Source organism: Epithele typhae (genome assembly GCF_022376455.1).
Source record: "Epithele typhae strain CBS 203.58 chromosome Unknown BXZ73scaffold_22, whole genome shotgun sequence".
NCBI lineage: Eukaryota > Fungi > Basidiomycota > Agaricomycetes > Polyporales > Epitheliaceae > Epithele > Epithele typhae.
Window position 1 is genome coordinate 236,602 of NW_025954213.1, and position 24,568 is coordinate 261,169.

Genomic DNA, 24,568 nt, shown 5'->3' on the forward strand with positions numbered 1-24,568 from the left:
GTCGGGATATAGCATCTGATTGCAGTGGCTTCAGTACCTTGTCATCCCCGACCCTCCCAGAGATGCGTTCTCAACAATATATGCTTCAAAAGAGGTCCTCGTCCGGCTTCCTTCTTTTATGTTCATGTTTACTCATTATTTCGAAGTATATTGCCACTTCGCGCATCGATTTTGACCGTGGAGTCTCAAACCTCATGAAGAAATGTATCAGCCGCGTGAATTTTGAAAATGACCTCTATGGATTGTATTGCCACGTGGCCTCCCACTCTTGTCTCACACTGCAATCTTCTCTGGACAACTCTTGGACGGCCTCGGTCATGCCCCAGTTCCTGCTTGGTGCACCGGTGGGTAAACGGCAACAGCGCTATCCTGATCTGGCGCGCCTCCTCATCTACGACAATTCTACAACGAAGCCAGGGAGGCCTCCGAAATTTCGTCTGCAATTCCGTCTTCAGCTTCCGGCATTGCAGAGCTCCACACGTTAATGGAAAGGGTTGACTTGGAGGCACCAGCACTAGAAGTCCCTGGACCGGAACTACACACCACCCCATCGGTGGCCTCCCATACGTCGACGGAACGCACTGACCCTTCACGGTCGGACGTGCACGGTGCATCGTTCAAACACTTTGCCGATCTTCTCTTAGATATATGGGAGGTCAAGCCGCCGCCTTCCCAGATCGTGCGGGACACAGTCGCCAATGGCGGCGCTTTTGACTGGAAAGTGCCAGACCGCCGTTGCAGAATGTCATACAGCATACCAAGCAAACCATGGAGCAAGTACAGGCTGCGTTTGAAGCAAACCGCAGCCGGAGCCATGTGTCGGTGTTCCTCTTTCTCGGCGTTCACTACTCCCACTTCATCTTCAAACGGCCAGGCGACACAAACCACCTCGTGCGTGAAGACCTCACCATTCCTCAAGACCAGAGCCAAGATACACCTGTTGTCACGAAAATTATCCGATCATATCTGAAATCCTCCGCTCGCTATGTCCCAGATATTCTTGTCCTCAACGAACCTTCGATAAAGGTCAACGAACAACGAGGGGATCCTGACATGCACATTTCCGATTCCACAACCTACTCATTGTCTGATCAATTTCTCCATTCACTCTCTCTTCCTCTGGAGGGTTGCCATCACGCCAGTGTGGGTTTCAGTATCCAACCAAGTTGGTTGGACTGCACAACTCAATATGAGCGGGCAAGTACAACTTTCCAAATCACATGACGCCGTGATTAACTAGTACTCTCGCACAGGTATCAAAAGAAGAGTCGGAGGAGTTTCATGCAGACTTGCTAGAGTTTGTGCGTTCGCCATTCAAGGATGCAATCTCATCGATTATCACCGAAGGGACGGAAGGTCTGGCTCGGACCACCGCAAAACGTCTAGAGTCAGCAAAGTCCGCAAACGAGTCGGAATTCCAGCCAGTCCCGTCATCTGGTACTGACGACAAATCCGAAGGAGGACGCAATTTGTCGATGAGGCTTTACAAGGACGACCACGACATAGCTGATACTCCTCATGAAGAGCTCCTCAGTCGCCGTGGAAGGGGGAATCCCGAACTTGCGCAGATAAGCCGCGAAGCCTTAACTCTCGATGAGGTGGCTGAGAGGCGCCGCATGGCCCTCCAACCGCGAAGCTCGTCGACGATCAGCGGGGACCAGCCTCATGTGCCCGAAGTCCATAACCAGGAGGAATCTGTTCAGGACGCGGACGATGAAGGTTCGGGACCCGACCCGCTGGTACTGCGGATGTTCCTGCCGATGAAGGGGAAACGGACGTCGATACGCCCCGTAGAGATAAGAAGAAGAGCCAACGAGGGGCAGAAAGGGTGGGCCTGCGAGGGCGGCGACGCGGGGTGGTGGAAGCAAGGCGGCAGCGTGTCTCAGGCCGGTAAGAAGAAGGGTTCGAAGGCCTAGTACTGAGCACATCAAGGGAGCGTTAGCACTGGAATGACTGGGATACAGGGTCAAGGAGGTTCGCCGGCGAAATATATCCTTTGTGTTGATGGTCAAATATGTATGGAATGCGACGCAGAAGCCGCGAGATGCATATTAAATTCCTCCCGTCCCCAATTCCAAACAATAACCGAGCTTCAGATATCCATGCGAACGACAGAGGTGACAAATATGCATAAGGAAGGTGGAATTTGAAATCGTCGAAGACGGGAGAAGAAAGCTTTCGTGGAGTGCCAATATCCTTAAGCTTTTTTCAAAGGCACGGGCACAAGCGGAGCACATTGTCGAGCGACCAGCTCTGAAGCTGCACGACGCTGCCGGTGTAGATTTTCTCTGTCGGGCGCGCAGTCAGCGCGAGCTCCCTTGGGGTCACACGAGACTCAGACCACTCACCACCGAGGATGGTCGTCACGAAGACATTGAACGTGACCTGGACGGCCCTTGACACCCCAGCCCGCGAACGTCTTTCCCTCGCGCGCGGCGAACGACGTGAGCGCCGCGGCGTAGCTCCACGTGGGTCCGGCGCCGGCAGCCCGAGCTCCTGTCGAACTGCGCCGAGAGCGCCCGCTCGAGTACGTGTGCTTGGCGTTCACCACCGGAGGACGGCTGGTAGGGTGCCCGTGGCCGACGGAAGAGTCGAACTGCCGGAAGAACGCGAGCGACGTCGCGGTGACGTCGAGCGAGCCCTGCTGGCCCACACGATCAGCGCGTCGTAGAGCTGCCCGCGACGCGGACACGGCGAGGTACCACGGGTTGCCTTGTAGTAGCTGTCCTCAGGGTACTGGCCAGTCGCAACGGCGACGTTGGACGCGATCCCGCTGTTGACGATGTAGATGGAGCGGAACGAATCGACGTAGACCTTCAGGTTCGACAGCGCCTTGTCCGAGCACGGTTGAAAGGTCGTGGCTCGCAGCCCGCCTCTGGGTCGAAGTTGTGGATGGAGGTGAGGAGGTATTGTGCCCTTGCCGGACCGCCCGCCGCCGGTGTTGGCGGTCATGTAGCCCGCGCTCGGGTTCCAGTACGATTGCAAGAAGCAGAGCGCATTGCTAGCCTGGGTGGTGTAGCCGCTGACGACGGACGTCTGTCCGATCTTGTTTGCAAGCGCAATGCCCTCGCGAAGAGCGCGGTGCTGGACAGCGGTGGTGAAGAAGGAAGAGGAGTTGACCTCCTCCCGGAGGTCGAAGCTGGGTATATGCGTCAGTGGGCTGCGTGTAGTGGTAGTACATGATAACTCACCCAGACAGGTTCCAGCTGTTCATGACATAGTCGAGATCGAGCTTGAGGATAGGCCAGAGGTTGTTTGTTACAAACGACGTGCCATTGCCGTTGGCGAGCAGCCAGTTGGCATAGGTTATGATCGCCGTCGAGCGAAGGGCCGGGCCATCTTCGCCACCATGAGCCATCCGAAAACCCACACACATACACATAGTAAGTAGCACGCACCTCGCTGGGGACGACCCCACGCGTCCGTGAACGCGGTCTCGTTGATGTTGAACTTGGGCTCACCCAGCCCGCGCCGGTCGAGACCGTCCAGCTCGAGTTCGAGACTTGCTGAAGCGTCGCCTCCGCATTGATGACGCGGTTGATGAGCGTGCGGAGCGAGTCGTCGGCGCCGGTGGTGAACTGGTCGATGACTCGCGCCTTGAAGACGAGAGACGAGTCGCGGAGTCCGCACCCAGGTGCAGGCTCCTACCCAACCTCCGAGTCTATAGCGTTCTCGCTCCAATCCGATAGTTCACACATGTTGGATCATGTAATTTTAGGACCTTACCGAATCGGGATGTTTTTTATTTTGATATGTCGGGCACGGAGATATTGCCGGATCGAGTACGTGACTAAGGGGAGGAGAACTTTCGGGCATGTGCACTCGTTATGTAGCAAATATTTTGACAGCATTCATCATCATAAAGCAAACGACAATCTTACGAATAGCTAGCGGATCGTCGGTCGCTGCCCCGCCTCGCCGAGCACCGCGCGGGCGTAGTGATGCTTACTCTGACCCTCTTTTCTCCGTAGCTGAGCTTCCCGCGACGACGAGGATGGAACTGAAGGCTACCACGACCCGCAATTTCCCTTCCTCGGCCGCCGAGGCAACGTCCCCGAAGGGCTCGATTCCCACCATGTCCCACGAACATCAACGCGAATGGCGGCCATCGCGCACGTGGGCCGCCCACCACGCTGAAGACCGAGAAGGAGATGCTATGTATGCAGTTGACGGACGAAAGATGCACTCGCATGGGAGATGCGAGTATGAGGTGGCACGGGCGGGTCTTCGTGGAGAGTGGAGGCTCCTGAGGCTCTAGACATGCGAGAGAGAGAGAGAAAGGGAGTCCGAGTATATATGTCACGATAATGAAACACACTTCGATGCTTGTGGTCATAGTGTTTTATTCGTGACAATGCATCGAACTTCAAGTATAGAAGCCAAAGCGCTCACTATTTGTACAGGTGCCGACATCTGCAAGCCGAGAAAACGTGTAGTATTCATGTCCTGGAGGCTGCTAGGGAGCGTGCGTGATCGTGTTCTCAGAGTTTGATTGGGAGGAAAGGAAGGAAAGCAACGAGGGTGACGGGTGCGGCAACGACGGGGACAAAGAGCACGATGATCGGAAGAGCCGAGGCGACTTGTTGTCTTTAGGTAGGCCATTCCTATCCGGGAAAGCGTGAGATGAGGGGAAGCCCGAGGAGAAGCCACAACACACTCACCATCAGGGGAGAGTCGTATTCGTACCACCACATTGGCGTCGGTGGTTCGGAGCCCGGAATGGTCAACCACTCTGTGACCCTTTGTATGGTGGCCGCGAGCGGTTCATGGGTGTAGCAAGCCGTGATCCACGCGCGCTTCGTGATGTTGTGGTTGTTGAACAGTGCGAGCATCATCCGGATATCGTGGCTGATGGGACACCCTAGCTGGAGGTTCAGTCGCCGAAACTTCTTCTTGGCGAGTGCGTAGATGTTATCCTGCATCTGGATCCAAAGGCTCATCCAGTAAGTGTTGTTCCGCTGCATATTCGCGAGTGTATCTGGTGTGAGCTTCGCAAAGTCGATGCAACGTGGGCAGCCGCTCCGCTCGAAATGGAACCCCGTCATGAACTTCCCCATGTCGATGCATATGTTGTGGTACGCCGCGAATCTGACGGCCCACGCCTGGTCCAGAGCCCACCCGTAGTGAATGAGGTGCACCGAGCTCGTGTCTTCATCGAATTCTCGCTCCAAGATACTGGTGTCGGGCTTCAAGCCGACGGAGACCATGTCTTGATAGGATCCATGGGGGTAGAGCTCGTCGGGCAAAGATTGAAATTCGGCGGGAGGGAAGCGGTCGCAAAACTCGCGGAAGTTCTGCGCGGGAGACTGATTGGGATTGTGTGTGATGAGATGTACTACAAGCTCACCTCCGTTTCCTGGTCCTTCAAAGGCTCTGGCATTATAGAGGAAGATAGAGCCGATGATGCGCGACGAGAATGGGGATGCCGGCGAGCTGCGACTGGGTCGTTGCCATCGACCCTCCGGGGGGTTCGATTCCCCGTTAATGCATTTCTTGGACAGTCGAAACGTTTTTCAACTGTCAAGGGACCAAGAGCGGCTAGGGCAGGTCAACCGTCATTCCAAGTTACAAGATAAGTATAAGAGTCGATGACTTGCAACGTCAACGCAATGTCGAAACTGCTCCCTTATTATTATTATTATTATTATTATTCTCATTCTATCCCTATGTGTCACATATGTGCGTGTAACTACACAGCTAAGAACGTATCCCGCATTCGTTTGAGTACATGTGCTATGTAACGGGCCTGCGCCCGTAGGCAGTTGCAGAAAGTCCAGCGGCCGCAGGCGCCGCGAATCGTTCAGACGACCGAGTCGTGCCACGGCGGAATCGCCGCGAGCGCATATGGGATGGGGTAAGTGGGCTTGTCGGTTCCGTAGGACGGAGCGCCGGAGCGCGACGAGCACTCACTCGACGTGGAGGAGGAGGGGGACAGGGGGCGAGATGGGCCGAGATGGGACCCCGCAGGCGACGCGCGTTGGTACGACCGGGTCAAGCCAGGCAAGGGTGTGTAAACGGGAGGGGCAGGCGACGCGCGTGGACTATGCCGCGACCGGGTCAAGCCGGGCCCGCAACCGGTAGGTGCGAGTGGGGGATCGAAACTGCTCCCGTGCCGCGAACCTCAGTGTGCACTTCGCGTTGGGGGCCAGGGCCACGTGGTTCCTCCACCAGGTACGTGCGCTAGTGACTCTTTTTTTTTTTTTTTTTTTTTTTTGGATCCTTGTTTATTGCCCTCGAGGGCGGAGCCCTATGGTAGGCATAACATACAGTGAGTTCGTACGTAGTGTATCCCAGAACAATGGAGAGCGTCGTCTTTGCATATGCTCCCTCGGGAAGGATCCCGAAGGCGCAGCGGACCGAAACTTGCCGGCAGGCGTCAGCCGGCGTGCCAGTGAACCTTGTGGGGCTCGGGGTGTGTGTATGAGTGGGGAGTGAGAAAGAGAGACCGAGTGCGTATAGTATGGGTACAGTAGTAGTATAGTAGCAGAAAGAAAGGGAATCCGGGGAACTTCGCAGTGGGGCCGGGCTTGGTTTCGCGTCTGCACCGGTCGTGGGGCGTCTTCACGCGGGTGTCTTCTCGCGCTGGGGTGGCTGGATGGGGGGCAAGTGATCAGCGGTGTCGCGTACGGCTAGTGACTCTACGGCCCATACATACATACATGAGGTCCCATGAGCGGCCCAGCCCGTTTCAATAGTTGCTCGGCTGTCAGCACTGTTGCTCATGTGAGAGGGACTACGTTCGACGAGAATGAACTAACGGGGCCGCTGTGAACCACCAAAATCCATGATTATGATATGCAGAGAGCGCGGTACAGTACGACAACACGAACACAACTCTCATCTTCACGACTGGCTCAGAGACAGACTCGCGTAACTATTGAACGGCATCCTGCTTTCATCGACACGTTGCGTGCAGCAGATCCTCACTCCGCGACGCTGATGGAGGCCTGGGAGTCATCCCCCACCCCGAGCTCGCTGGGAGCATACCCAGAGAACTCCGGGGCGGCAGCAGTCGCCTTCAACGTCGGGTTGCCTACAAAGCCATGCGTCAGCTCGCACTTCCCAGCTCGATCACAGCGGCGCACTCACCGTTACCGTTGTACACTCCGGGCCCGTCCGTCCTCTCGTTGATGACTTCGACGCCAATGCGCGGCGTGGCGAGCTGCCACTCCGGCGCGCTCCCGTTCGTGATCGCGAGCGGCGCCCGCTTCTGGCGGAGCCGCCGCCCACCGTCGCCCTCGCGCGAGCTTGCGCCGTACCGACGGAACTCGAAAAGCAGGTCCCCGTCCGCATTGAAAATCGGGCTCCCGAGCGCATACGCGCCCGCGCCCGCGAGGGGGAAGCAGTACTGCCACGCGCCCTCGAACGCACGCATCTCGCGGACGAGCCCATCGAGGTCGACCTTGGGCGGGAACGCCTCGACGAGGAGCATGACCGGGTCGGCGAGCGTCGCGGACAGCGCGAGCTCGGCGAATGGGACGACGTCGGGCCCGATCGCGTAGGTGGCCGGGGTGAAGACGGGGTCGTGCGAACCGACGGTGTCGACCCGGATGGTGTTCCCGAGGGTGTGGACGGTGACGTGCGTCGACCAGCTGACGGACGCGCGGGCGCTGTGGAGGGATGGGGGTGATGAGCAAAGTGGGAGCGGGGGAAGAGAGGCGGGGCCGTACGTGTAGGTCCTCGTGTTCTGCAGCGAGACACTGAGCTCGACCTCGCCGCCGATCTTGATGCTCAGAGCGCCTTGCCTGACGGCGGTCGGGAGCTCCACGTAGTTGCGGGTGACGCCTGGGGAGTCCTATTGGCATGCTGCGTCAACCGAGCCGGAGCACAAACTCACAAGATACGCCGCGCGAGGTGTTCGTCGGGTTCGCATTGCCGCGCGAGTCGTACTGCCAGCGCTCGTCGTGCCGCCAGAGGTACTGGAGCGTGCCGTCGTCGGCCAGAGGCTGGATGACCCACTCGGCCGGCCACTTCTTGCGCTGCTCGTGGCGAGCCCAGGGCACAAGCTGGAGCCCGCGGAAATCATGCTGCTCGAGCGCGTCCGCGCGCTGGGGGACGAGCGTGGTGAGCACGTTGACGCGCGCAAGGAGCGTGAGCACGCGCTCGTCCATGAACACGCGCCGCGCGATACTCAGCGTCCCGTGTGAGAAGCCGCGCGCGGCCTCGGCTTGCACCACCCAGGATGCCGACCAGTCGAGGTGGTGCGCGGGCGGGGCGCGGTGCGCGGTCATGCCGAAGACGACGAGCACAGGCTGGTGTCCGACCGAGACGTGCGCCCAGTTCTTGCGCGTGACGCGCGCGGACGAGTACACTTGGAAGTCGACGCTGGTGAGCGCGTAGGAGGAGGGGAGAGTCGCGTTCGGCTTCCAGACGGGGACGCTGGTGAGGACGTGGTAGGCCTCCCGGCAGAGGGCCGGGAAGTAGTGTTGAGTGACGTAGTGGATGGCCGCCTGGAGCTTGAGGACGGAGTGGCGGATCCCCTGCCTGTCCTGGGTGAGGTCGGCGAAAAGCGAGTACTCGTGGATGTAATCGGCGTCTGCAAAGAGCGTGAGCGGCTGAACCATAAGACACCGATGAAGTTCAGACGTACTGTGAAGGTCGAGACAGATGTGGTAGAGCTCGCAGTCTTCGACGACGCCGTGCTTCTGGAAGGCCATGGTGTTCCGGTATCCGACCGAATCAAAGCCCTCCAGCTCGTGTTGCGAGCACTTTTTCAGTGGTACCTCGAAGGCGAGGCGCCACTCGCCGAAAGTAGCGGTCGCGTCGGACTCCAGGGACGGCACCCATTCGCGGAGCGTGGTGAGGATGCCGCCCTTGAGATGCACCCAGACGATCGCGCGGTTGTCGCTGAGAAGGCGGACCGTGAGCGGCTTGAACTTGGCGTCGAAGAACTTGTCGTGCGTCCACTGGCGCAGGATACCGTGCGCGCTCTTGCGGAGCGAGGCGAAATGCGCGTCGAGCGAGCCGTGTGAGAGCGCGGCGACCTGGTCGAAGCCGTACATGTGCGTGTGCCGGATCGAGTCGCGCGAGTGGTCCGGAAGGCCGACTTCCCACCCGCCGGAGGGGTGCTCAAGAGGCTTGTGGACGGTCTCCCAGCGGGTGTCGTGGGTGTACAGAACGTCATAATGGACGTCCTTGAGGAGGCGGAGGTACTCCTTGGTGAAGAATCGCACGAGGAGTTCCGTCTGTTCGCCGCAGAACGCGTCATCCTCGTCGAGACCGGGGAAGTGCGACTTCAAATCATGGTAGCGCGGCTCTAAGTGAGTCAAAGAACATTGAGTCACACTCCACGACATGATCAGTCAGTGAGAACGCGCCTTTGTCAAAGTCGAGCCGAAGGGTCACAGCGCGACCGTCGGCTTCGTCGGAGTACAAAACATCGACGACTAGAGCAACCTTCCAGCCCTTGAAAGAGTGAGTGATGTTCCTTCGTTCGACGAGTCAGCCTGATAGAAGCGGGACCTGGTTAATGAACCACACACCCATTGTGATCGAAACAATCAAGTTCGTCGATGTTGAAGTACATGATGAGCTCCTTGTCGCAAACGATCTCAACGGTAGGAGGCTCCAGTCCCATACGGAAGCGGCCGTACGTCCCTTGCCCGTACGACCTCGTGTTGAACTGCGCGAGGAGTCGAAGAGGCCAGTTACCCTTCTCGCCGTTGATGCCGCGGTAGGAAAGCATGGACGACTTGAGCCAGATCGAAGTAAGATAGGTGTTGATCTGGTCGACGCTGATTCCTCGGATGGAGTTGTGGAAGAAGGCCTGAGAGAGGTCCAAGAGAGCGTAGTCGGTGATCATCATCGGGCTGTAGGGACCAAACTTGGGAGGGGAGAAGAGAACATGGTTGCCGGCTTCCTGGAGCAATTGAAGATAGCCCGCGAGGAAACGCGTGAGCTGACCGCTCCCGAATGAAACATGCGGGAAGGTAGAAAGAAGGACTGAGTCTAGAAAACATACATAGGTTAGCAAATGAAAGCGAATCGAATCGATTGGATGAGTACTCACTTTTGAAGTCGAGGATCAGGAGGTTGATCGTGCTCTCATATTCACTGATGAGAAGGTTGTTCCCATAGATAGAGCGGCTCTCGAAGGGGATGCGATAAGTAACCCGGAGAGGACCAGGGTACATCGTCGAGACGCTGTCGACTGTATGAGCAGGGATTCATGTATTGAGGTATAATGCAAACTCACCCGCCTACCACCAAACGACTTTCATCCAGAGTGAGGTGAAGGACGGCGTTGTGGCCACAGATAAACTCCAGGACGGGCTTGCCGAAGGTGGCGTGGAAAGCGACATCGAAGGAACCGTCCAAGCTAGCAGCGCTGTACTTCACCAGGGCGTAGTTGGGTTCTGGAGATCCTCTGTCAATGCAAGGACGATAGCGGTAACAACATCGGACATACGGCTCTCTGGGCGACGTGACCCAGCATGCTCAGCGAGGCAATGCTTCGCTGAGTTATACAAAGCCCGAGCTGAGCATTGAGGTAGTAGATCGCATGGTGAGCGCCGTTTTCGTCAGAGCACATGATTGAGAAGAGTATGGAGTATGGGGCGAGTTGGGGAGTTTGTGAGAGGGTAAAGAAACAGCGCGCCCTTCGCCGTGTTTATATACCTCAACGAAATAGCTCGCAGGCGCACTAACCACCGGTAGGATCCTCTTTCGACATGTCCGTTCCTGCTGTCCAGGTATTTTTGTCGTGTCTATACAGACACGACCGCAGTCCGGACAGGGAAACCCCGGTACAATGGTGGTCGAAGCCCTTCTATTGGTAGATCGAGACAGCTGTCACAGAGGGCAAGGCATCAGAACTGCACGCGTACAGATGGACAACAGGAAGTCACGGAATGTGCGGCAACGAGCCTTCGTATTCGTTGCCCGAGTTGAGCTTGGGGGAATTTTGGGACGCTCTGTGGCAAAGTCGGGACTTGGCCTAACGGCCGTAAGGACAGGGTGGGCACACACTGATGCGAGTGCCGGAATTCAGGGTCGCAGGCCGTTCCAGACCTGATGACAGGGCTACGGACGGGGTTGTCGGGCGGTGCGCGCCAGTTTTGGAGGCGGCGTTGGGACGTGCGGTCGCTATTCACCTGAGCTTCATGGTGGGACTGTACCCTCTGCAGCTTCACTCATGCACCACATGGTGGTAAGCTCTCCTCTCAGTACACTCGACAATGGGGCTCAGCTTTGCGAGAGTGACTCTATGGTTGACCACGGGATCCTTCGCGCCGAAGTAAGCTAGCGAGGAGCATTCTTGCTGTCTTACGCACCTGACAGTGGGAATATACAATGGGAGGGCCATCGCAATGTTGACATTAGCTGGTGTCGGCGAATTTGAACCCGGTCAGGGCTGTCCCGGGTCAAGCGCACACCTGACCACCGACATTCAGCTTCGCAACTCGTTTACTACAACTGTGAGCCTTTCTGTGAAGAAAGTACTCACCCTGCAACGGACCCTCTGTCAAGAGAATGTATACGGCACGCATATGCACTGTGTCACACTCTCGGAGTTTGCACGACAGACTCAGCTTGCGAATGGTTCTCCGAAGTCCACGGGATCTTGGAGCAGACAACGCGATCGCCGCTCGGACTCGGTCCCGTTTGAAACGCGGGCCGAGGCGGACATCCTTAACCCCGCGTTCAGTTCTTAATTCGAGTGCTGTCTGATGTCCGGCCCTTAGCAGCTTGAGTTTGATGCTGAGGTTGCGCCGAAGGCTACGTGATCGTTGCAAGGAGGGAACCCCCGCCCGTGAAGACGTTGAAGGATCTGATCAGTGACGCTTTGCACTGGCAGACTGTTGCAGTCGTCGTGTTTTCGGTGAACACGGGAGCGAGGGATCGTCCAAGGGACTCGGCTCAAGTAGGAGAATGGCGGCGGCCGTTCGAGTCGGTGAGCGATTCGGCTTCGAACGTGCGAGTTGAGGACAAGTTTCGAAGCGCTCGGAGACCAGTGTCCCCACTGACCTGGCACTGTGCACGGCTCATCCTGTGGCCTGCCGCCTTCAACGTTCGGACCATCCCACCGCCTCGCTTCTACCCACTCTCTAACAATCGGAATGCATCTCTTGCTTTTACCGGCCCCGCCTTTCTTTGTCGCCTCTTCTGCCGTGTTTTCCACCAGTCGCATTCCCCGCTCGTCGAGTCCCTCTCAAGATTTGAACAACCTGAGCCGTTCGTACTAGTACATCTATGGTATGGTTCATACGAACTTTACGCCGCCATGAAGGGAAGGGGTCGACGGACCATTGCCCCAATACTGTCATCAGTGGAACACATGCTGGGGAAGTCCGATGGCATTTGCTCAGAGCGGCGCTCCCGGACGCGCGTCGGAAATCAATACAAAAGTCGCCGAAAATCCCCCAGTGGCGACGAGCGCGTTTGCTCTCCCCGTTACCCTCTCTATATCCCCTCGATGACCATAGAAGGCTGAAAATCACGGCGGGCACCTACCCAGGTACGAGTTCACGCTTTTTTCGCGTCCTCGACGGCCGAGCTGACGTGTTTCACGGCAGGAAGTGGTCTGGTGGTCTTGCGAACATCAATGGAAATGGCTTCCATCGCGCACACAAGCCGCCCGCCGTGCTGGAGACGGAGAAGGAGATGCTACGGCGTATCATACATGCGGTTGAGGGATGCATGCACATGGAGCATGCGAGTATGACGAGGTAGCATGGGTGGTCTTCGTGGAGGAGGTCCCTAAGGCTCTAGACGTGCGAGGGAGAAGGGAGGGGTCTGAGTGTATACGTCAACGATAGTGAGACACTACTTTGATGATTGTGGTCGTAGTGTTTCAAATGTTCGTGACAATGGATCGCTGGCATGAACTGCAAGTGTGCATCATGGAAGCTGGCTAGTTGAAGAGGGCCTGAAATATGGTACTTAAACGGGCACGGTCCGTCACCGGGGGCGATGGACGCAGACCTAAGTAGACGGAATCCATGTCCCGGGGTTTACTACTGTGGACCGTGCGTGATCTTGTTCTCGATTAGTGGGGGATGTGAAGAGATTGAGGGGCGCGCCGAGAGGGTGGTGGTGTGACGACGACGACATAGAGCGAGAGGAAATTCAAAAAAGGTGCATTACAAAAGAGCGTGATAATTGGAGGTCTACTGGTTGTCTACGCCAAACCGTTCCTACTCGGGACTGTGTGAGACGAAGAAACTCTCCAGAAGTTACGGCCCACTCACAATCAGGGGAGAGTCGTATTCGTACCACCACATCGGAACCAGTGGCTCGGAACCCGGGACGGTCAACCATTCGGCGACCCTTTGTATGGTGGCCGCGAGTGGCTCGCGAGTGTGGCAACCCGTGAGCCACGCGCGCTTCGTGATGTTATGGTTGTTGAATAGTGCGAGCATCATCCGGGCATCGTAGCTGATGGGACACCCTAGCTGGAGGTTCAGCTGCGGAAACTTCCTCTCGGCGAGTGCGTAGATGGTATCCTGCATCTGGATCCAGACGCTCCTCCAGTACCTGCCGTTCTGCTGCATGGTTGTAATCGTGTCTGGGGTGAGGTTCGCGAAGTCGATGCGACGTGGGCAGCCGCTCCGCTCGAACTGAAACTCCCTCATGAACCTCTTCATGTCGATGCATATGTTGTGGTATGCCGCGAATCTGAGAGCCCACGCCTCGTCAAGAGCCCACCCGAAGTGAATGAGGTGCACCGAGCTCGTGTCTTTGTCAAATTCTCGCTCCCAAACGCTGGGGTCGGGCCGCGAACCGACGGGAATTATGTCGTTATAGGAGCCGTGGGGGTAGAGGTCGTCGGGCAAGGATTGAAATTCCGTGGGAGGGAAGCGGTCACAATACTTGCGGAACGCCTGCGCGGGGCACTGATTAGGATTGTGTGTGACAGGATTTACTCCCGACTCACCTCTGCCCTCGCTCCCTTCAAAGCTATCGCCATAGTAGGGAAAGTCGACGGCCGGCTCGGAATAGACACGAGCGAGCCCAATGATGTTGGTACGCCGCTGGCGCTCTCTCTTTGCGCATGTTTGTACGATTATGTGAGCCGACTCGGCCCGGGTTCTCGGAAAAGGCCGCTGGTCCTCTGACATCAGTCGCCCCCGGCCCAGTTACTCTCTATCATGTAGACCTCCACTCCACGTATGAGGAAGACAGGTCAAGCGTATGAGCAACTGCCACGAGTCCTTCCGCGTCATTGCGCGAGCGTGGTGATGCTATTTTTCGGGTCCGACGCTCACGTCACGTTGCCGCCCTTCGTGCGGATGTACTTGTACCCCGCTGCCGCGTTCGCGAGGAGCGTGACGGTACCGATTGCGCAGTGAAAATGAAGTGAAGGCCAGACGCCTGCGCGCACGCACAAGGAGGAAGCAGGGTGATGTACTGCTCCATGTGGGGTAATTCGTGGACGAGCGGAGGTGCACCTGATCGGAAGACCGGCTCTGTCGGGGCTTCACAACGCTGCCGGTGATGTAGATGGGGAGCGAGCGCGATCGCGTTCAGAGATTTATTGGTGAGGGGTTCGACGGTGTGGAAAGCGACGAGTCACGTAAGGAAAGCAACGAGGGTGAGCGGCGCGACGACGACAGGGACATAGTCCGAAAACGTGGACGTTGAAGAGCCGGGGACAGCTGTGCGGGACAACATTGTTGTCTTAAGCAGGCCGTTCCTACCCGGCAAAGCGTGAGATGAGGGGAGGCATGAGAAGCCACAGTCCACTCACAATCAGGGGAGAGTTATATTCGTATCACCACATCGGCGTCGGTGATTCGGAGCCCCGAATGGTCAACATGGTCAACCATTCTGACCCTTTGTATGGTGGCCTCGAGTGGCTCGCGGGTGTAGCAAGCCGTGCTCCACGCACGTTTCGTGATGTTGTGGTTGTTGAACAGTGCCAGCATCAACCAGATATCGTGGCTAACGGGACGCCCTAGCTGTAGCCTCAGTTGCGGGAACGAGGTCTTAGCGAGGTCGTAGGTCCCATCCTGCAGCTGGATCCAAAGGCTCCTGCAGTAACTGTTGTTCTGCTGCATGGTCGAGAGTGTGTCTGGGGTGAGCTTCGCAAAGTCGATGCAACGTGGGCAGCCGCTCCGCTCGAAAGGCTGGAACGCCGTCAGCGCGAGCTCTCTTGGAGTCAACGAGATTTAGGCCACTCACCGCTAAAGATGGTCGTCACGAAGACATTGGACGTGACCTGAACGGGCCCTGGCGCCCCAGCTCGCGAACGTCTTGCCCCCGCGTACGGCGAACGACGTGAGTGCCGTGGTGTAGCTCCACGTGAGGTGCGCGGCGCTCAGCGGCGAGCCCGAGCTCCGATCGCGCTGGCCAGCGTGGTGTACGTTGCCGACGAAGAGGGGTAGGTGCCCGCTGCGACGGAAGAGTCAAATTGCCGGAAGAACGCGAGCGAGCCCTGTTGGTACCACACGATAAGCGCGTCGTACAGCTGCTCGGCGACAGCAGACACGGCGAGGTACCACGGGTTGCCGTTGTAGTAGCTGTCCTCGGGGTACCGGCCGGTCGCAACGGCGGCGTTGGACGCGATCCCGCTGTTAACGGTGTAGATGGAGCGGCACGAGTCGACGTAGACCTTCAGGTTCCACAGCGCCTTGTCCGAGCACGGCTGGAAGGTCGTGGCGTCGCAGCCCGCCTCTGGGTCGAAGGTGTGGATGGAGGTGAGGACGGTGTTGGCGTCCTTGCCGGACCGCCCGCCGCCGGTGTTAACGGTCATGTAGCCCGCGCTCGGGTTCCAGTACGATTGCAAGAACTAGAGCGCATTGTTAGCCTGAGTGGTGTAAAGAGGGAAGAAGAATTTACCTCCTCCCAGAGGTCGAAGCTGGATATATGCGTCAACGGGTTGCACGTAGTGGTAGGACATGGTGACAACTCACCCAGTCATGCTCCAGCTGTTCATGACATACTTAGTCGAGGTCGAGCTTGAGGATGGGCCAGAGGTTGTTCGTTACAAACGAGGTGCCATTGCCGTTGGCGAGCAGCCAGTTGGCATAGGTTATGATCACCGTCGAGCGAAGGGCCGGGCCATCTTCGCCGCCATGAGCCGCCCGGAACCCGACAAACATAGAAAGCAGCACACACCTCGCTGGGGACAACCCCACTGCGCGTCCGTGAACGCGGTCTCATTGATGTCGAAGTTGGGCTCACCCAGCCCGCGCCAGTCGAGACGGTCCCGCTCGAGTTCGAGACTTGCTGAAGCGTCGCCTCCGCATTGATGACGCGGTCAATGAGCGTGTGGAGCGAGTCGTCGGCGCCGATAGTAAACTGGTCGATGAGCGCTTTGAAGACGAAACCCAGCTGGTGTAGTAGACTCAGGTCCGGGGCGGTGCTCGGGCTTGTGCGCGCTGTTTACACTTGTTGGTTTCCAGAGCCACTGCAGTGACATACCACCGGCCCGAATGCGGCCATTCCCAGTCGGACTTGACCAGTCCCAACCACCATTGTCGAGAGCATTTAGGCTCGTCTCCTCGTTCCTCAATGCACAAGGCCGCTTACCTCACTGTTTCCCTCAATGAGCTCCTTCAGAATCTCGGAATTCCTCTCCCATTCGCACTCGAGTCCCCTGCCGACCTCACCCCAGGTCTTCTCCTCGGCATCCTCGAGTCCGTCCTCCACACGCGTCTGCCTATTTCCGCTGAGATACGCTCCTCGCGGGAGGTCGCAAGCCAGGTCGAAGCCATGAAGATCTTCCTCGGCGTTCTGGAGACCGACGTCATGAACGGCGAGTGTGTTGGGCTGAGCGACGTCGACCCGCGTCGGCTGGCCGCGGGCGAGGACGACGAGGTGGAGTTTGTCGGTGAGCTCCTCTGCTGGCTCGGGCGACAGAAGGGTCTCCTCGCCGGCCCATCGTACGGTGCGGACCCGCCGCCTGTCATGCCCCTCCGGCTGCACACGCACTCTTCCTCCCCGTCGGTGCAGTCCACTGTCACAAGCGCTGCACACTCCAACCTCTCCATGGTACCCTCTGGCCTCGCGGAATCAGACACGACCATGATGTCAACACCCTCGGAGCAGCTAGCAGCTCTGGCTCCCACTGAGCTCCCGGACCTGTCCTCCCTCCCCCCAGTCGCGCTTACAAGCAGTACGCGGACGGTGCGGTCGCAAGCGAGGTGCATACACGAAGTAGAAGACCCCTTCTTTGCGCTCGGAATGAGCCAGGACGTGTCCACGCTCAGTTCGGTCTGCCACTGCGACGACGCGGAGGACGAAGGCGACGACCTTCCCCCAACGCCCAAGACGCCGTTGCCGTTTCGCTACGCAGGGCTTATCCACAACGCGGACGAAGGCACGGAGCTCCGGTCATACTATCAACGGGGGACTCCCAGCAGCAACTCCTCTACTTCTCGACGGTTGCAATCCTACTCTGGCTTGTCCAAAACTCCTTCTCCTGCGCTAGGCTTCCCGAGCGGACAACGGAGGATCGTCACCCCGCACAACGCGCCGACAGAATACACCCTCGCGCTGCTGAACGAACGGGCAAGACTGCTGTCAGAGCTAGCCAAGGTGAAGGGATCTCCGTCAAGCTCTTAAGGAAGGTATGTCCCGCTGTGCTCGTACTTGGCATCATCCTTACACAGTGTAGCTCTCGTCGAATTACAGCGCCTTCGAATACTAGTTGTCAATCTTAAAAACACTCACCCAGTGTGTTCGTTCCTCGGTCACTCCAGCCAAATGTGCTCGTGATTTATCCAGCTCGATCGTGATCGACTTGTTGAATCTCCCCCACGTTTCCGATCATTTGCAGTAAAGTGACATTCCACACCCTACCTGGGGTTATGCTCTGCGCTCGATACACGGCTTCTCGGTACTGTCAACCCTCGCCACATCGTCCGAGTTCCTGCTCATGAAACACCGCTTGGTCGAGGCCTCCGACGCACAGTCACGGCTTCGTTCGATGCCCACAATGTCGGTCGTATTCTCCATCACTCCCCGATCTTCACGAACGGCGAAATCCGCGATCGAATTCAAGCCTCGCACGACCTCGCCGGACCCCTCCAACGGAGAAAGCAGTCTCTATACCACCCGGACTTTCCGCGGATCGCCACATGCAAGAACCGAGCACCACCTTCCCGTCGACCGTCGCGAACGCGGTGCAGCCCGCATGCACACGCCCGGCATCGAGCGCATCGTATCGCAGCAGTATCGCCGATGCGCCGATGCGCCCCCCGTCTGCTCCCGCCCACGTCTATCACCCCCGGGAAGCCTTCTGCTACATACATTGCGCCCTGACGGTCTGCGGATGAGCCCACCGCGCCCGGGGACGATCCCTCGCGGGCGACGGGCTGCTCGGCCGTCGCCCCCGCGGGCGCGGTCGATCCGCGCCCGGGGCCGTCCTCGCTGGATTGTCGGCGCGATGGCGACGGCGCCGGCGGCTCGAGCCTCGCGGGTCGAGACGCGACGAAGGCCTCGAAGACGTCCTGCGCCTCGAAGCGCGGCGGTCGAGCCGCGACCGTCGCACGAAGCGTTGTCGTTTCCCCATCGCGCGCTGTCTATTAGGTCTGGGGGTTGGGCTTCTCCGAGATCTGGGGGGTTTACGGAGTTGCACCCCGGTGTCCGCTCGAGGGCTGCGACGGGAGTATGCAAGGTCCTGCGGGTTAACACGCACTGTGAACACGGGCGACGGCGATACCAGCGGCGGCCGCCTGAAGCCTGAGGGTCGTTCGAACGATTCGACGATGCCTCCGGCCGACGTGAAGGCTCCAAGCTCAAGCTCAAGCGCGTCCCCGTCGGTGATCATCGCGCGGAAGCGCGCCGACGTTGCCTCGCCATCGAAGCTCGAACGGGGCTCTCCCCCGCACGTCCAGGCCCGGCTCGAGTCGAGTCGCCGGCCAACCATCTCCAGGGAGCGCGTCGGTCGCTGCCGGCGGAAGGGGGCCCAGGCACGAGGGTCCTTTCGTCGTCCTCGAACGACGGGCCCATAAGCACGCACGACGATCCTCATGTGCGCCGGGCACACGGGCTCGAGCCTCGGACGACGGAGACTCGAGTGCGAGGACGGGTGCGCGCGTGACCGGTGGGGGGAAAGAGGCTTTAGGCTTGCGCGCGCCCTTGGCCCATCGAGATCGGCTGGGCGAGCGAGACCAAGTCCGATATGGCGCGGGGCGGTCCCGTGTCGCCGGCTTTAAACACATGAAAGCCCGAGGCGGATGTGGGAGGTCACCGGTCAGCTGGACACCCCCGGTGGCGGGGCGGGGTCGGCGGTCGACCCGCGGCGATGCGGGGCGGGCCGCGGCGGGCCGCCGCGCCGCGCCGCCCGGAGTTGGGATCACGGATTCCGATTTCCGACTCTGCTGTGCGGGGAAACTGCAGATGGCTACGGGCCGGGTATCGTTCGCGTCGCGTCGAGATCATGGGCGTATCACGACGGGATCCAGGACCAGGACAGGACCTGACGTTTGCGATCGTAGGGGCGGGGAGAGCGGGGCTCGGAGGGGGCGGAGGAACGATCTGACGGTCTGTGCTTGGGAAGAGCCGGCCAGAGATAGGGCGCGGGGGACGAACGTTGTTTGTACCCGTGCGGGAGGAATCTGCGAGGATGCACCGTGCAAAGTTGTGGGGCACCTGCGTCGCCGAGGGGGGTCTCATGTGTGTTGGCAGATACTTTGCGCTTGCGCGCTCTGCCCTGAGGTGGTCAGATTCCAGCAAGCCTCAGATTCCAGCCCAGGTGTCGACGCTGTGGCATCGGATCCCGGTACGGTCTGCCGATAATGTTCGCGTCAGAAGTACGAAACAAAGTAGACGCCCGGGACGAATGGCACTCATGTACTTGTTCCGTGTGGCACGATCCACACGCTGTGTGCGCAGGCGTGTTCGAAGCCCATTCGTGGGGGAGTTCCGTATCGACGTGCGCCGTGCGTGATGCAGGGCGACGCGGGCAAATGTCGCAGTTACCCCGCAAACGGGCCCCACACAAGGTTCTCGGCGTGGACGACGGTGCGTGCTTGCGCAGGACTGCGCCCACTCAGGTCCCAGGGTCGTTCGTACGAGAGAGGCGACGGGCACAGCGCAGAAGGCAGGCGCGGGGTCGTCCGCGACGAGAGAGAACGGTGGAGCAAGTTAAACTCGTGCAAGTTCGCGCGAAGCCGCCGGCCGGGCGACGTCTTCGCCCTGATGTGCACGACTTCGAGCGTTCGGGCCCTGGCAGCTCAGTGTGCCGCCGCGGCGCGTGTCGAGGTCATGCACGAGCTGCGGAGTTCTATTTTGCCCTGCGCATCTCACGGCGGAGACGGTGCTGAGTGAGCGGCGGGGGGAGCAAGGAATAGACGTGGAAAGCACACTATCCGAAGCCGCGATGCGCAACACCACGAAGCAGAAGGACGCACGAAGCGGCATCCAGCGCAGTGGAGACTGCAGTAGGGGCGAAGTTCGCCCGGCGGCTTTCGACGGGCTGTACCCATTGAAGCAACGGCCGCTCCCGACGCGGCGGCTGGAGCACACGGTTGCCCATGTGCAGCAGTCACCGCGCGGCGGGTGCGCGAGTGGTTCGCGAGCATTGCGCCCCGAGAATACGACGAGGGGCCTGGGGCACGTATGCATTCGAATTCACTCACCAGCGCAGTTGGACGACAAGCCGTCTCCGAGTGAAGATTTACGTTAGGTCGAGGCCGAAAGCGCGACATGTGCACTGCGCCGCGCCAATCCTGTGTTCGTCGCTCGCCCGGGCATTCATATGTACATATGTACATGGGCGCGTCGGACAAGCCGGTGCTGCTTCTCGTCCGGCCGGACGCGGACGATGCCGGCAGCTGAGCGCATGGGGCGCAGCGCACGTCGTCAAGGTAGGCACTTGGCGAGCTCAACGGGACGCCGGTCGCATCTGCGCTCGCCTGGGCTGTGCGAGGGCGCGTCGGGAGCAGGCTCGAGCTCGAGGTCAAGCGCGAGCGCGACGCGTCTGGTGGAATGCCGTAGTCAGGGCGGCCGCGTGACCGCGACTGGGGGACTGCTGCAGCGTCGTGCCGCGGAGGTGCCGCCTGGTCGTTGTGCGCGTGTACGCGTGTTCTCCGCGTCGCGGGGACCGCGCAGGTGAAGCCACCGGGGGTGCCGTAAGCTGTTGTGCAGGGAAATAGACGAGCGTCGTCATTGTGCGTGTCACAGCACGGGGCGCGCGCCCGGGCAGGGCGAGAAGAGGACCTCGCGGTGGCCAACATGCAAGAGAGGTGAGCGTGATATCGGGCGAGGCGTAGAGACGAACGTCATAGAGCAGTCCCCGTGGGGTGGACGGCAGCAGAACGTGATTGTCGGCTACCTGGGGAACGGAGGAGATAGGACAGGGGTGATCGGAGGCCCGCTCTTGCCTGCGCCCATCTGAGATGCGTGCTGGTGCCTGCCCCGCAATCGCAACCGTCTGGCGTCTGCCTGCGGGCGTCTTGTCCGCCAGCAGCTGCACAACGTGGCTCTGCGCGCCCAACCCCGCGCGCCCACGTCCGGCACGCCCACGACGCACGACACCCCGCGCGCAGGCGGATGTACCTTGAGCGCGACACGGGCGCCGTCGGCCCCCCAGGGCTCAAACACAGAGAGGATGAGGTGGGTGGTGGAGGAGAGGGCGGAAGATAGTCGGAACGACCGAGGAGGCGTATCGGAGGGCACGGCGCCCGATATGGACGAGGGACGCGCCGGGCCCGCCGAAACGCATTTCCCTCCTGCGCTGACGCCAGCTCGTCTCCGCTCCTTTTCCTTCCTTCGCCCGCAAATTTCGCGCCGGCCCCAGCCCGCGCGCGAACGCCCCAGCCCTGCCGAGCGTCCTCCCACCCCGCGCCCCGCCCCCGCGTCCGCCAGGCGCCATCTGCCACCCCTCCGTTTCCCCACAGCCTTCGCGCGGCCACCCCCTTCGGGCGTCCTCCCTCCGCTTCCTCTTCTCCACCATCCTCTCCCCCGCCTGCGCCCCAGCCCATCGGATCATCCGCGGCCTCTTCACCCCTCGCCCCTCCTCCTCTCCAGCCTCCTCTTCGCCGCCCGAACGCCCATTCACTCACACCAGGCGACCGCTAGCCACCCCCTCTCTTCCTCGCCCACACCCACGCCTTTCCCAGAGATCGTCCTCCTCTTCCCCAGGTCAGTCCCGCCGTACGTAACCTCCTGCCCCCAGTACTAATACCCCCTTCCTTTCCTCCCTCACCCCTCCTTCTGCTCATCTCACCATGGATCTTCTCTCCCTCCTCTACCCCCCAAAAGTCATGGACGTCGACGACTCCCCCGCCTCCCCTCCTCCCTCAGCCCCCGCCCTCGAGAAGGCCCCCCGCCCCTACAAATGCCCTTATCCCCTCTGTGGCCGGGCCTTCAGTCGGCTGGAGCACCAGGTGTGTGCCGCACTGCTCACCGCCTCATGCTCCCTTCCACCGCACCTCGCATTTCCTGCGATGCTCATTTCCCTCGTTCTGTCACCAGACTCGACACATTCGCACCCACACCGGCGAGAAACCGTTTGAATGCACCTTCCCTGGCTGCGAAAAACGCTTTTCCCGCTCCGATGAGCTCACCCGGCATTCCCGCATACACACCAACCACGATGCGTCGCATTATGTCGGCGCCGCAGGCTCGAGCCACCCCGGCTCAAGTCGAAATCCAAGGCGCGGTTAGACCACCCAGCTGACGGTCCCATCGAGGTCGGTGCAGGCAAGTACTCGGCCGGGTCCAGTGCCGATGCCGACTATCTGCACGCACGGGAGTCGAGCATGCGCATCAAGAAGAAGGCAAGGAGCCGTGCCAACAGCGACGACGAGGTGGGCAGCACTTCCCTTCGCACCACATCCCATGTCATATCTTGTTCTCGGCCGTCTCATTCATCCGTCTTTTTTCAGGATGAATCATACGCCAGACCCACCGCACTTTACTCCCCCGACTCCACCGCGTACGACCGACCTTCGGCACGCTCCCGGGCCGGCCCGCCGAGCGACCGCCATCTTCCCCCTGCCTCAGGTCCCAACGCCCTTTCCGCCTTATCGAGCGTTGCCATGGAGGAGTTGTACGCTCTGGAGCGAAGCGAGGCGTTGCGGAGAGCCGAGTTCGAGGTGCGCCATATGGAGATGCTCCGTCGTGCCGAGTACGAGGCCCGCCATGCCGACATCTTGTCCGCTCATCGGTTAACCAAGAGCGCAACCGCTACACCCCTCGCCACCCCATACTTCTCGTCCTCATCGTCGCACTACGCTGCAGAGGAAGGTGGATACTTCGGCACCTCCCGCGAGCGTGACTCGCACCGCGACGATGAAGAGTCTGTCAAGCACACGCGTCGCCGAAGCATGGGCAGCTCCAAGCGCGAGCTCCTGGCATGCCCCGCCCTCCTCTGGACACGCCGTCGATGGCGCGCACTCACACCCTCGCCACGCGCCCTCGCAGGGACACCACAGTCATGGAGCTTGGTCACATCCCTATCCCCATCCTGCCGCACATCGCCCGCACCTTCACCCTGGCCACGAGGACTCGCCTTCACCCATTAGCTCCGATTCTGACTCGATGCACCCTATTCACTCGCCTGCGGTTCCTCACCAGGGTCCGGTAGAACGCTCTCCGTACGCGACGGGTTCTCGAACACCGGGCGGCACTGAGTACGCGTACACGCCGTCGACTAGCCCCTTTCTCGGCGGACTGCGTACGCTCAACATTCACTCCAGCGGCCCTCGCGTGCGCCCTCGCCCTTCCGGTTACCCCCTGCGTCTATGGACAGCCCCGTGAGGAGTACGGCCACTACTATGACTCCGTAGCCGCAAGATCGCAGTTGCTGGGAGCCCGCCCACAGTGGTGTCATGAGCGGCCGCATGGCGAAGCGTAGCAGCTCTGGCGACCTCGTGGCGTATGGCGCGTCGCATGGATTCTCTTCCGACCACTTCTCGATGCCGCCGCCGAGCTTCCATATCCCGTACTCGAGCGACCGTACGTCAACGACCTCGTTGCCGACACCCCAGCTCTCCAGCGGCCCTAGCAGCAGCGGCAGCAGCCCCAGGAGCCGGACGCAATCGATCATCGTTGTCGATGGGGGTAGCGCGTCGGTTCCAGCTCGCGCGCGCCTTCCCCGCCTCACCACTCGCGTTCGTCCACGCACCAGCCACACCATCACCACCACCATCACGCCCACCTGGCACACTCTGTGCGCGCTGCGTTCGGCATGACGCCCATCCATCCCCGTGCGCGCGTCCCGCCACCGCCAACGAGAAGGCGACACCGCTCTCCCCACAGGCTCGACCTTCAGCGCCAGCAGTGAGGCCGCCATGCATCGTCCAAGTCGGTGCCGTGTCGCGCTCGGGTTCCCCGCCTATCAAGCTTCCACCGCTCAACCTGCCGTCGTCGCCGTCATCACCACTCAAACGTCCGGATGCGCTCGACAAGGATTCTCGCAGACGGAGCTTGGACGGGGCCGTGAGTGATCTGAGCCTGCGCGAGCACGACGCGAAGCAGAAGGTCGAGCTCCCAGGTTCAGTGCGTTCACGGCGGCCTCAGGGCTTGGAGCGTAGGCGCGTGACGATGATAGCGAGGTGCGGGGTACGAATCCCGTGCGATGAATGAAGCAGGCTGCAGAGATGGCGGCGTACTGTATGACCCTCGATCCGGTTTTCCTTCCCGAGTCCCGATACCCGGCCTGCGCGCCGTAATA

At 59.9% G+C, this 24,568-nt stretch overlaps 9 protein-coding genes across 9 annotated transcripts; 3 read left to right on the forward strand and 6 right to left on the reverse strand.

The window, feature by feature from the left end:
• Positions 1-768: 768 nt before the first annotated feature.
• BXZ73DRAFT_77342 (uncharacterized protein) lies at positions 769-1,916 on the forward strand (the record flags this gene model as incomplete). Its single annotated transcript, XM_048022645.1, has 2 exons — positions 769-1,026; positions 1,254-1,916. The coding sequence occupies 2 exons, from the start codon at positions 769-771 to the stop codon at positions 1,914-1,916; spliced, it is 921 nt and encodes a 306-aa protein (XP_047878191.1).
• Positions 1,917-2,344: 428 nt separating this feature from the next.
• On the reverse strand, positions 2,345-3,698 carry BXZ73DRAFT_77343 (Six-hairpin glycosidase-like protein; the record flags this gene model as incomplete). Its single annotated transcript, XM_048022646.1, has 6 exons — positions 2,345-2,673; positions 2,703-3,160; positions 3,192-3,339; positions 3,399-3,456; positions 3,483-3,596; positions 3,654-3,698. The coding sequence occupies 6 exons, from the start codon at positions 3,696-3,698 to the stop codon at positions 2,345-2,347; spliced, it is 1,152 nt and encodes a 383-aa protein (XP_047878192.1).
• An 891-nt stretch (positions 3,699-4,589) lies between these two features.
• BXZ73DRAFT_77344 (uncharacterized protein) lies at positions 4,590-5,380 on the reverse strand (the record flags this gene model as incomplete). The annotated part of the gene is made up of 3 exons (XM_048022647.1): positions 4,590-4,604; positions 4,662-5,306; positions 5,348-5,380. 3 exons carry the CDS (start codon positions 5,378-5,380, stop codon positions 4,590-4,592), a joined length of 693 nt encoding a protein of 230 aa, XP_047878193.1.
• Positions 5,381-6,923: 1,543 nt separating this feature from the next.
• Positions 6,924-10,531, reverse strand: BXZ73DRAFT_77345 (uncharacterized protein; the record flags this gene model as incomplete). The annotated part of the gene is made up of 8 exons (XM_048022648.1): positions 6,924-7,033; positions 7,090-7,785; positions 7,838-8,536; positions 8,591-9,285; positions 9,483-9,948; positions 10,010-10,143; positions 10,196-10,366; positions 10,398-10,531. The coding sequence occupies 8 exons, from the start codon at positions 10,529-10,531 to the stop codon at positions 6,924-6,926; spliced, it is 3,105 nt and encodes a 1,034-aa protein (XP_047878194.1).
• A 2,578-nt stretch (positions 10,532-13,109) lies between these two features.
• Positions 13,110-13,909, reverse strand: BXZ73DRAFT_77346 (uncharacterized protein; the record flags this gene model as incomplete). Its single annotated transcript, XM_048022649.1, has 3 exons — positions 13,110-13,136; positions 13,191-13,835; positions 13,877-13,909. The coding sequence occupies 3 exons, from the start codon at positions 13,907-13,909 to the stop codon at positions 13,110-13,112; spliced, it is 705 nt and encodes a 234-aa protein (XP_047878195.1).
• Positions 13,910-14,203: 294 nt separating this feature from the next.
• On the reverse strand, positions 14,204-15,862 carry BXZ73DRAFT_101148 (Six-hairpin glycosidase-like protein; the record flags this gene model as incomplete). The annotated part of the gene is made up of 6 exons (XM_048014804.1): positions 14,204-14,313; positions 14,831-15,068; positions 15,210-15,333; positions 15,387-15,730; positions 15,781-15,799; positions 15,855-15,862. 6 exons carry the CDS (start codon positions 15,860-15,862, stop codon positions 14,204-14,206), a joined length of 843 nt encoding a protein of 280 aa, XP_047878196.1.
• A 22-nt stretch (positions 15,863-15,884) lies between these two features.
• Positions 15,885-16,386, reverse strand: BXZ73DRAFT_101149 (Six-hairpin glycosidase-like protein; the record flags this gene model as incomplete). Its single annotated transcript, XM_048014805.1, has 4 exons — positions 15,885-16,006; positions 16,060-16,078; positions 16,126-16,275; positions 16,366-16,386. The coding sequence occupies 4 exons, from the start codon at positions 16,384-16,386 to the stop codon at positions 15,885-15,887; spliced, it is 312 nt and encodes a 103-aa protein (XP_047878197.1).
• Positions 16,387-16,455: 69 nt separating this feature from the next.
• Positions 16,456-17,508, forward strand: BXZ73DRAFT_46568 (uncharacterized protein; the record flags this gene model as incomplete). Its single annotated transcript, XM_048019717.1, has 2 exons — positions 16,456-17,327; positions 17,385-17,508. The coding sequence occupies 2 exons, from the start codon at positions 16,456-16,458 to the stop codon at positions 17,506-17,508; spliced, it is 996 nt and encodes a 331-aa protein (XP_047878198.1).
• Positions 17,509-22,118: 4,610 nt separating this feature from the next.
• Positions 22,119-24,428, forward strand: BXZ73DRAFT_89828 (uncharacterized protein; the record flags this gene model as incomplete). The annotated part of the gene is made up of 8 exons (XM_048025403.1): positions 22,119-22,277; positions 22,366-22,534; positions 22,594-23,191; positions 23,235-23,648; positions 23,717-23,966; positions 24,023-24,101; positions 24,200-24,388; positions 24,415-24,428. The coding sequence occupies 8 exons, from the start codon at positions 22,119-22,121 to the stop codon at positions 24,426-24,428; spliced, it is 1,872 nt and encodes a 623-aa protein (XP_047878199.1).
• Between the last annotated feature and the right edge of the window lie 140 nt (positions 24,429-24,568).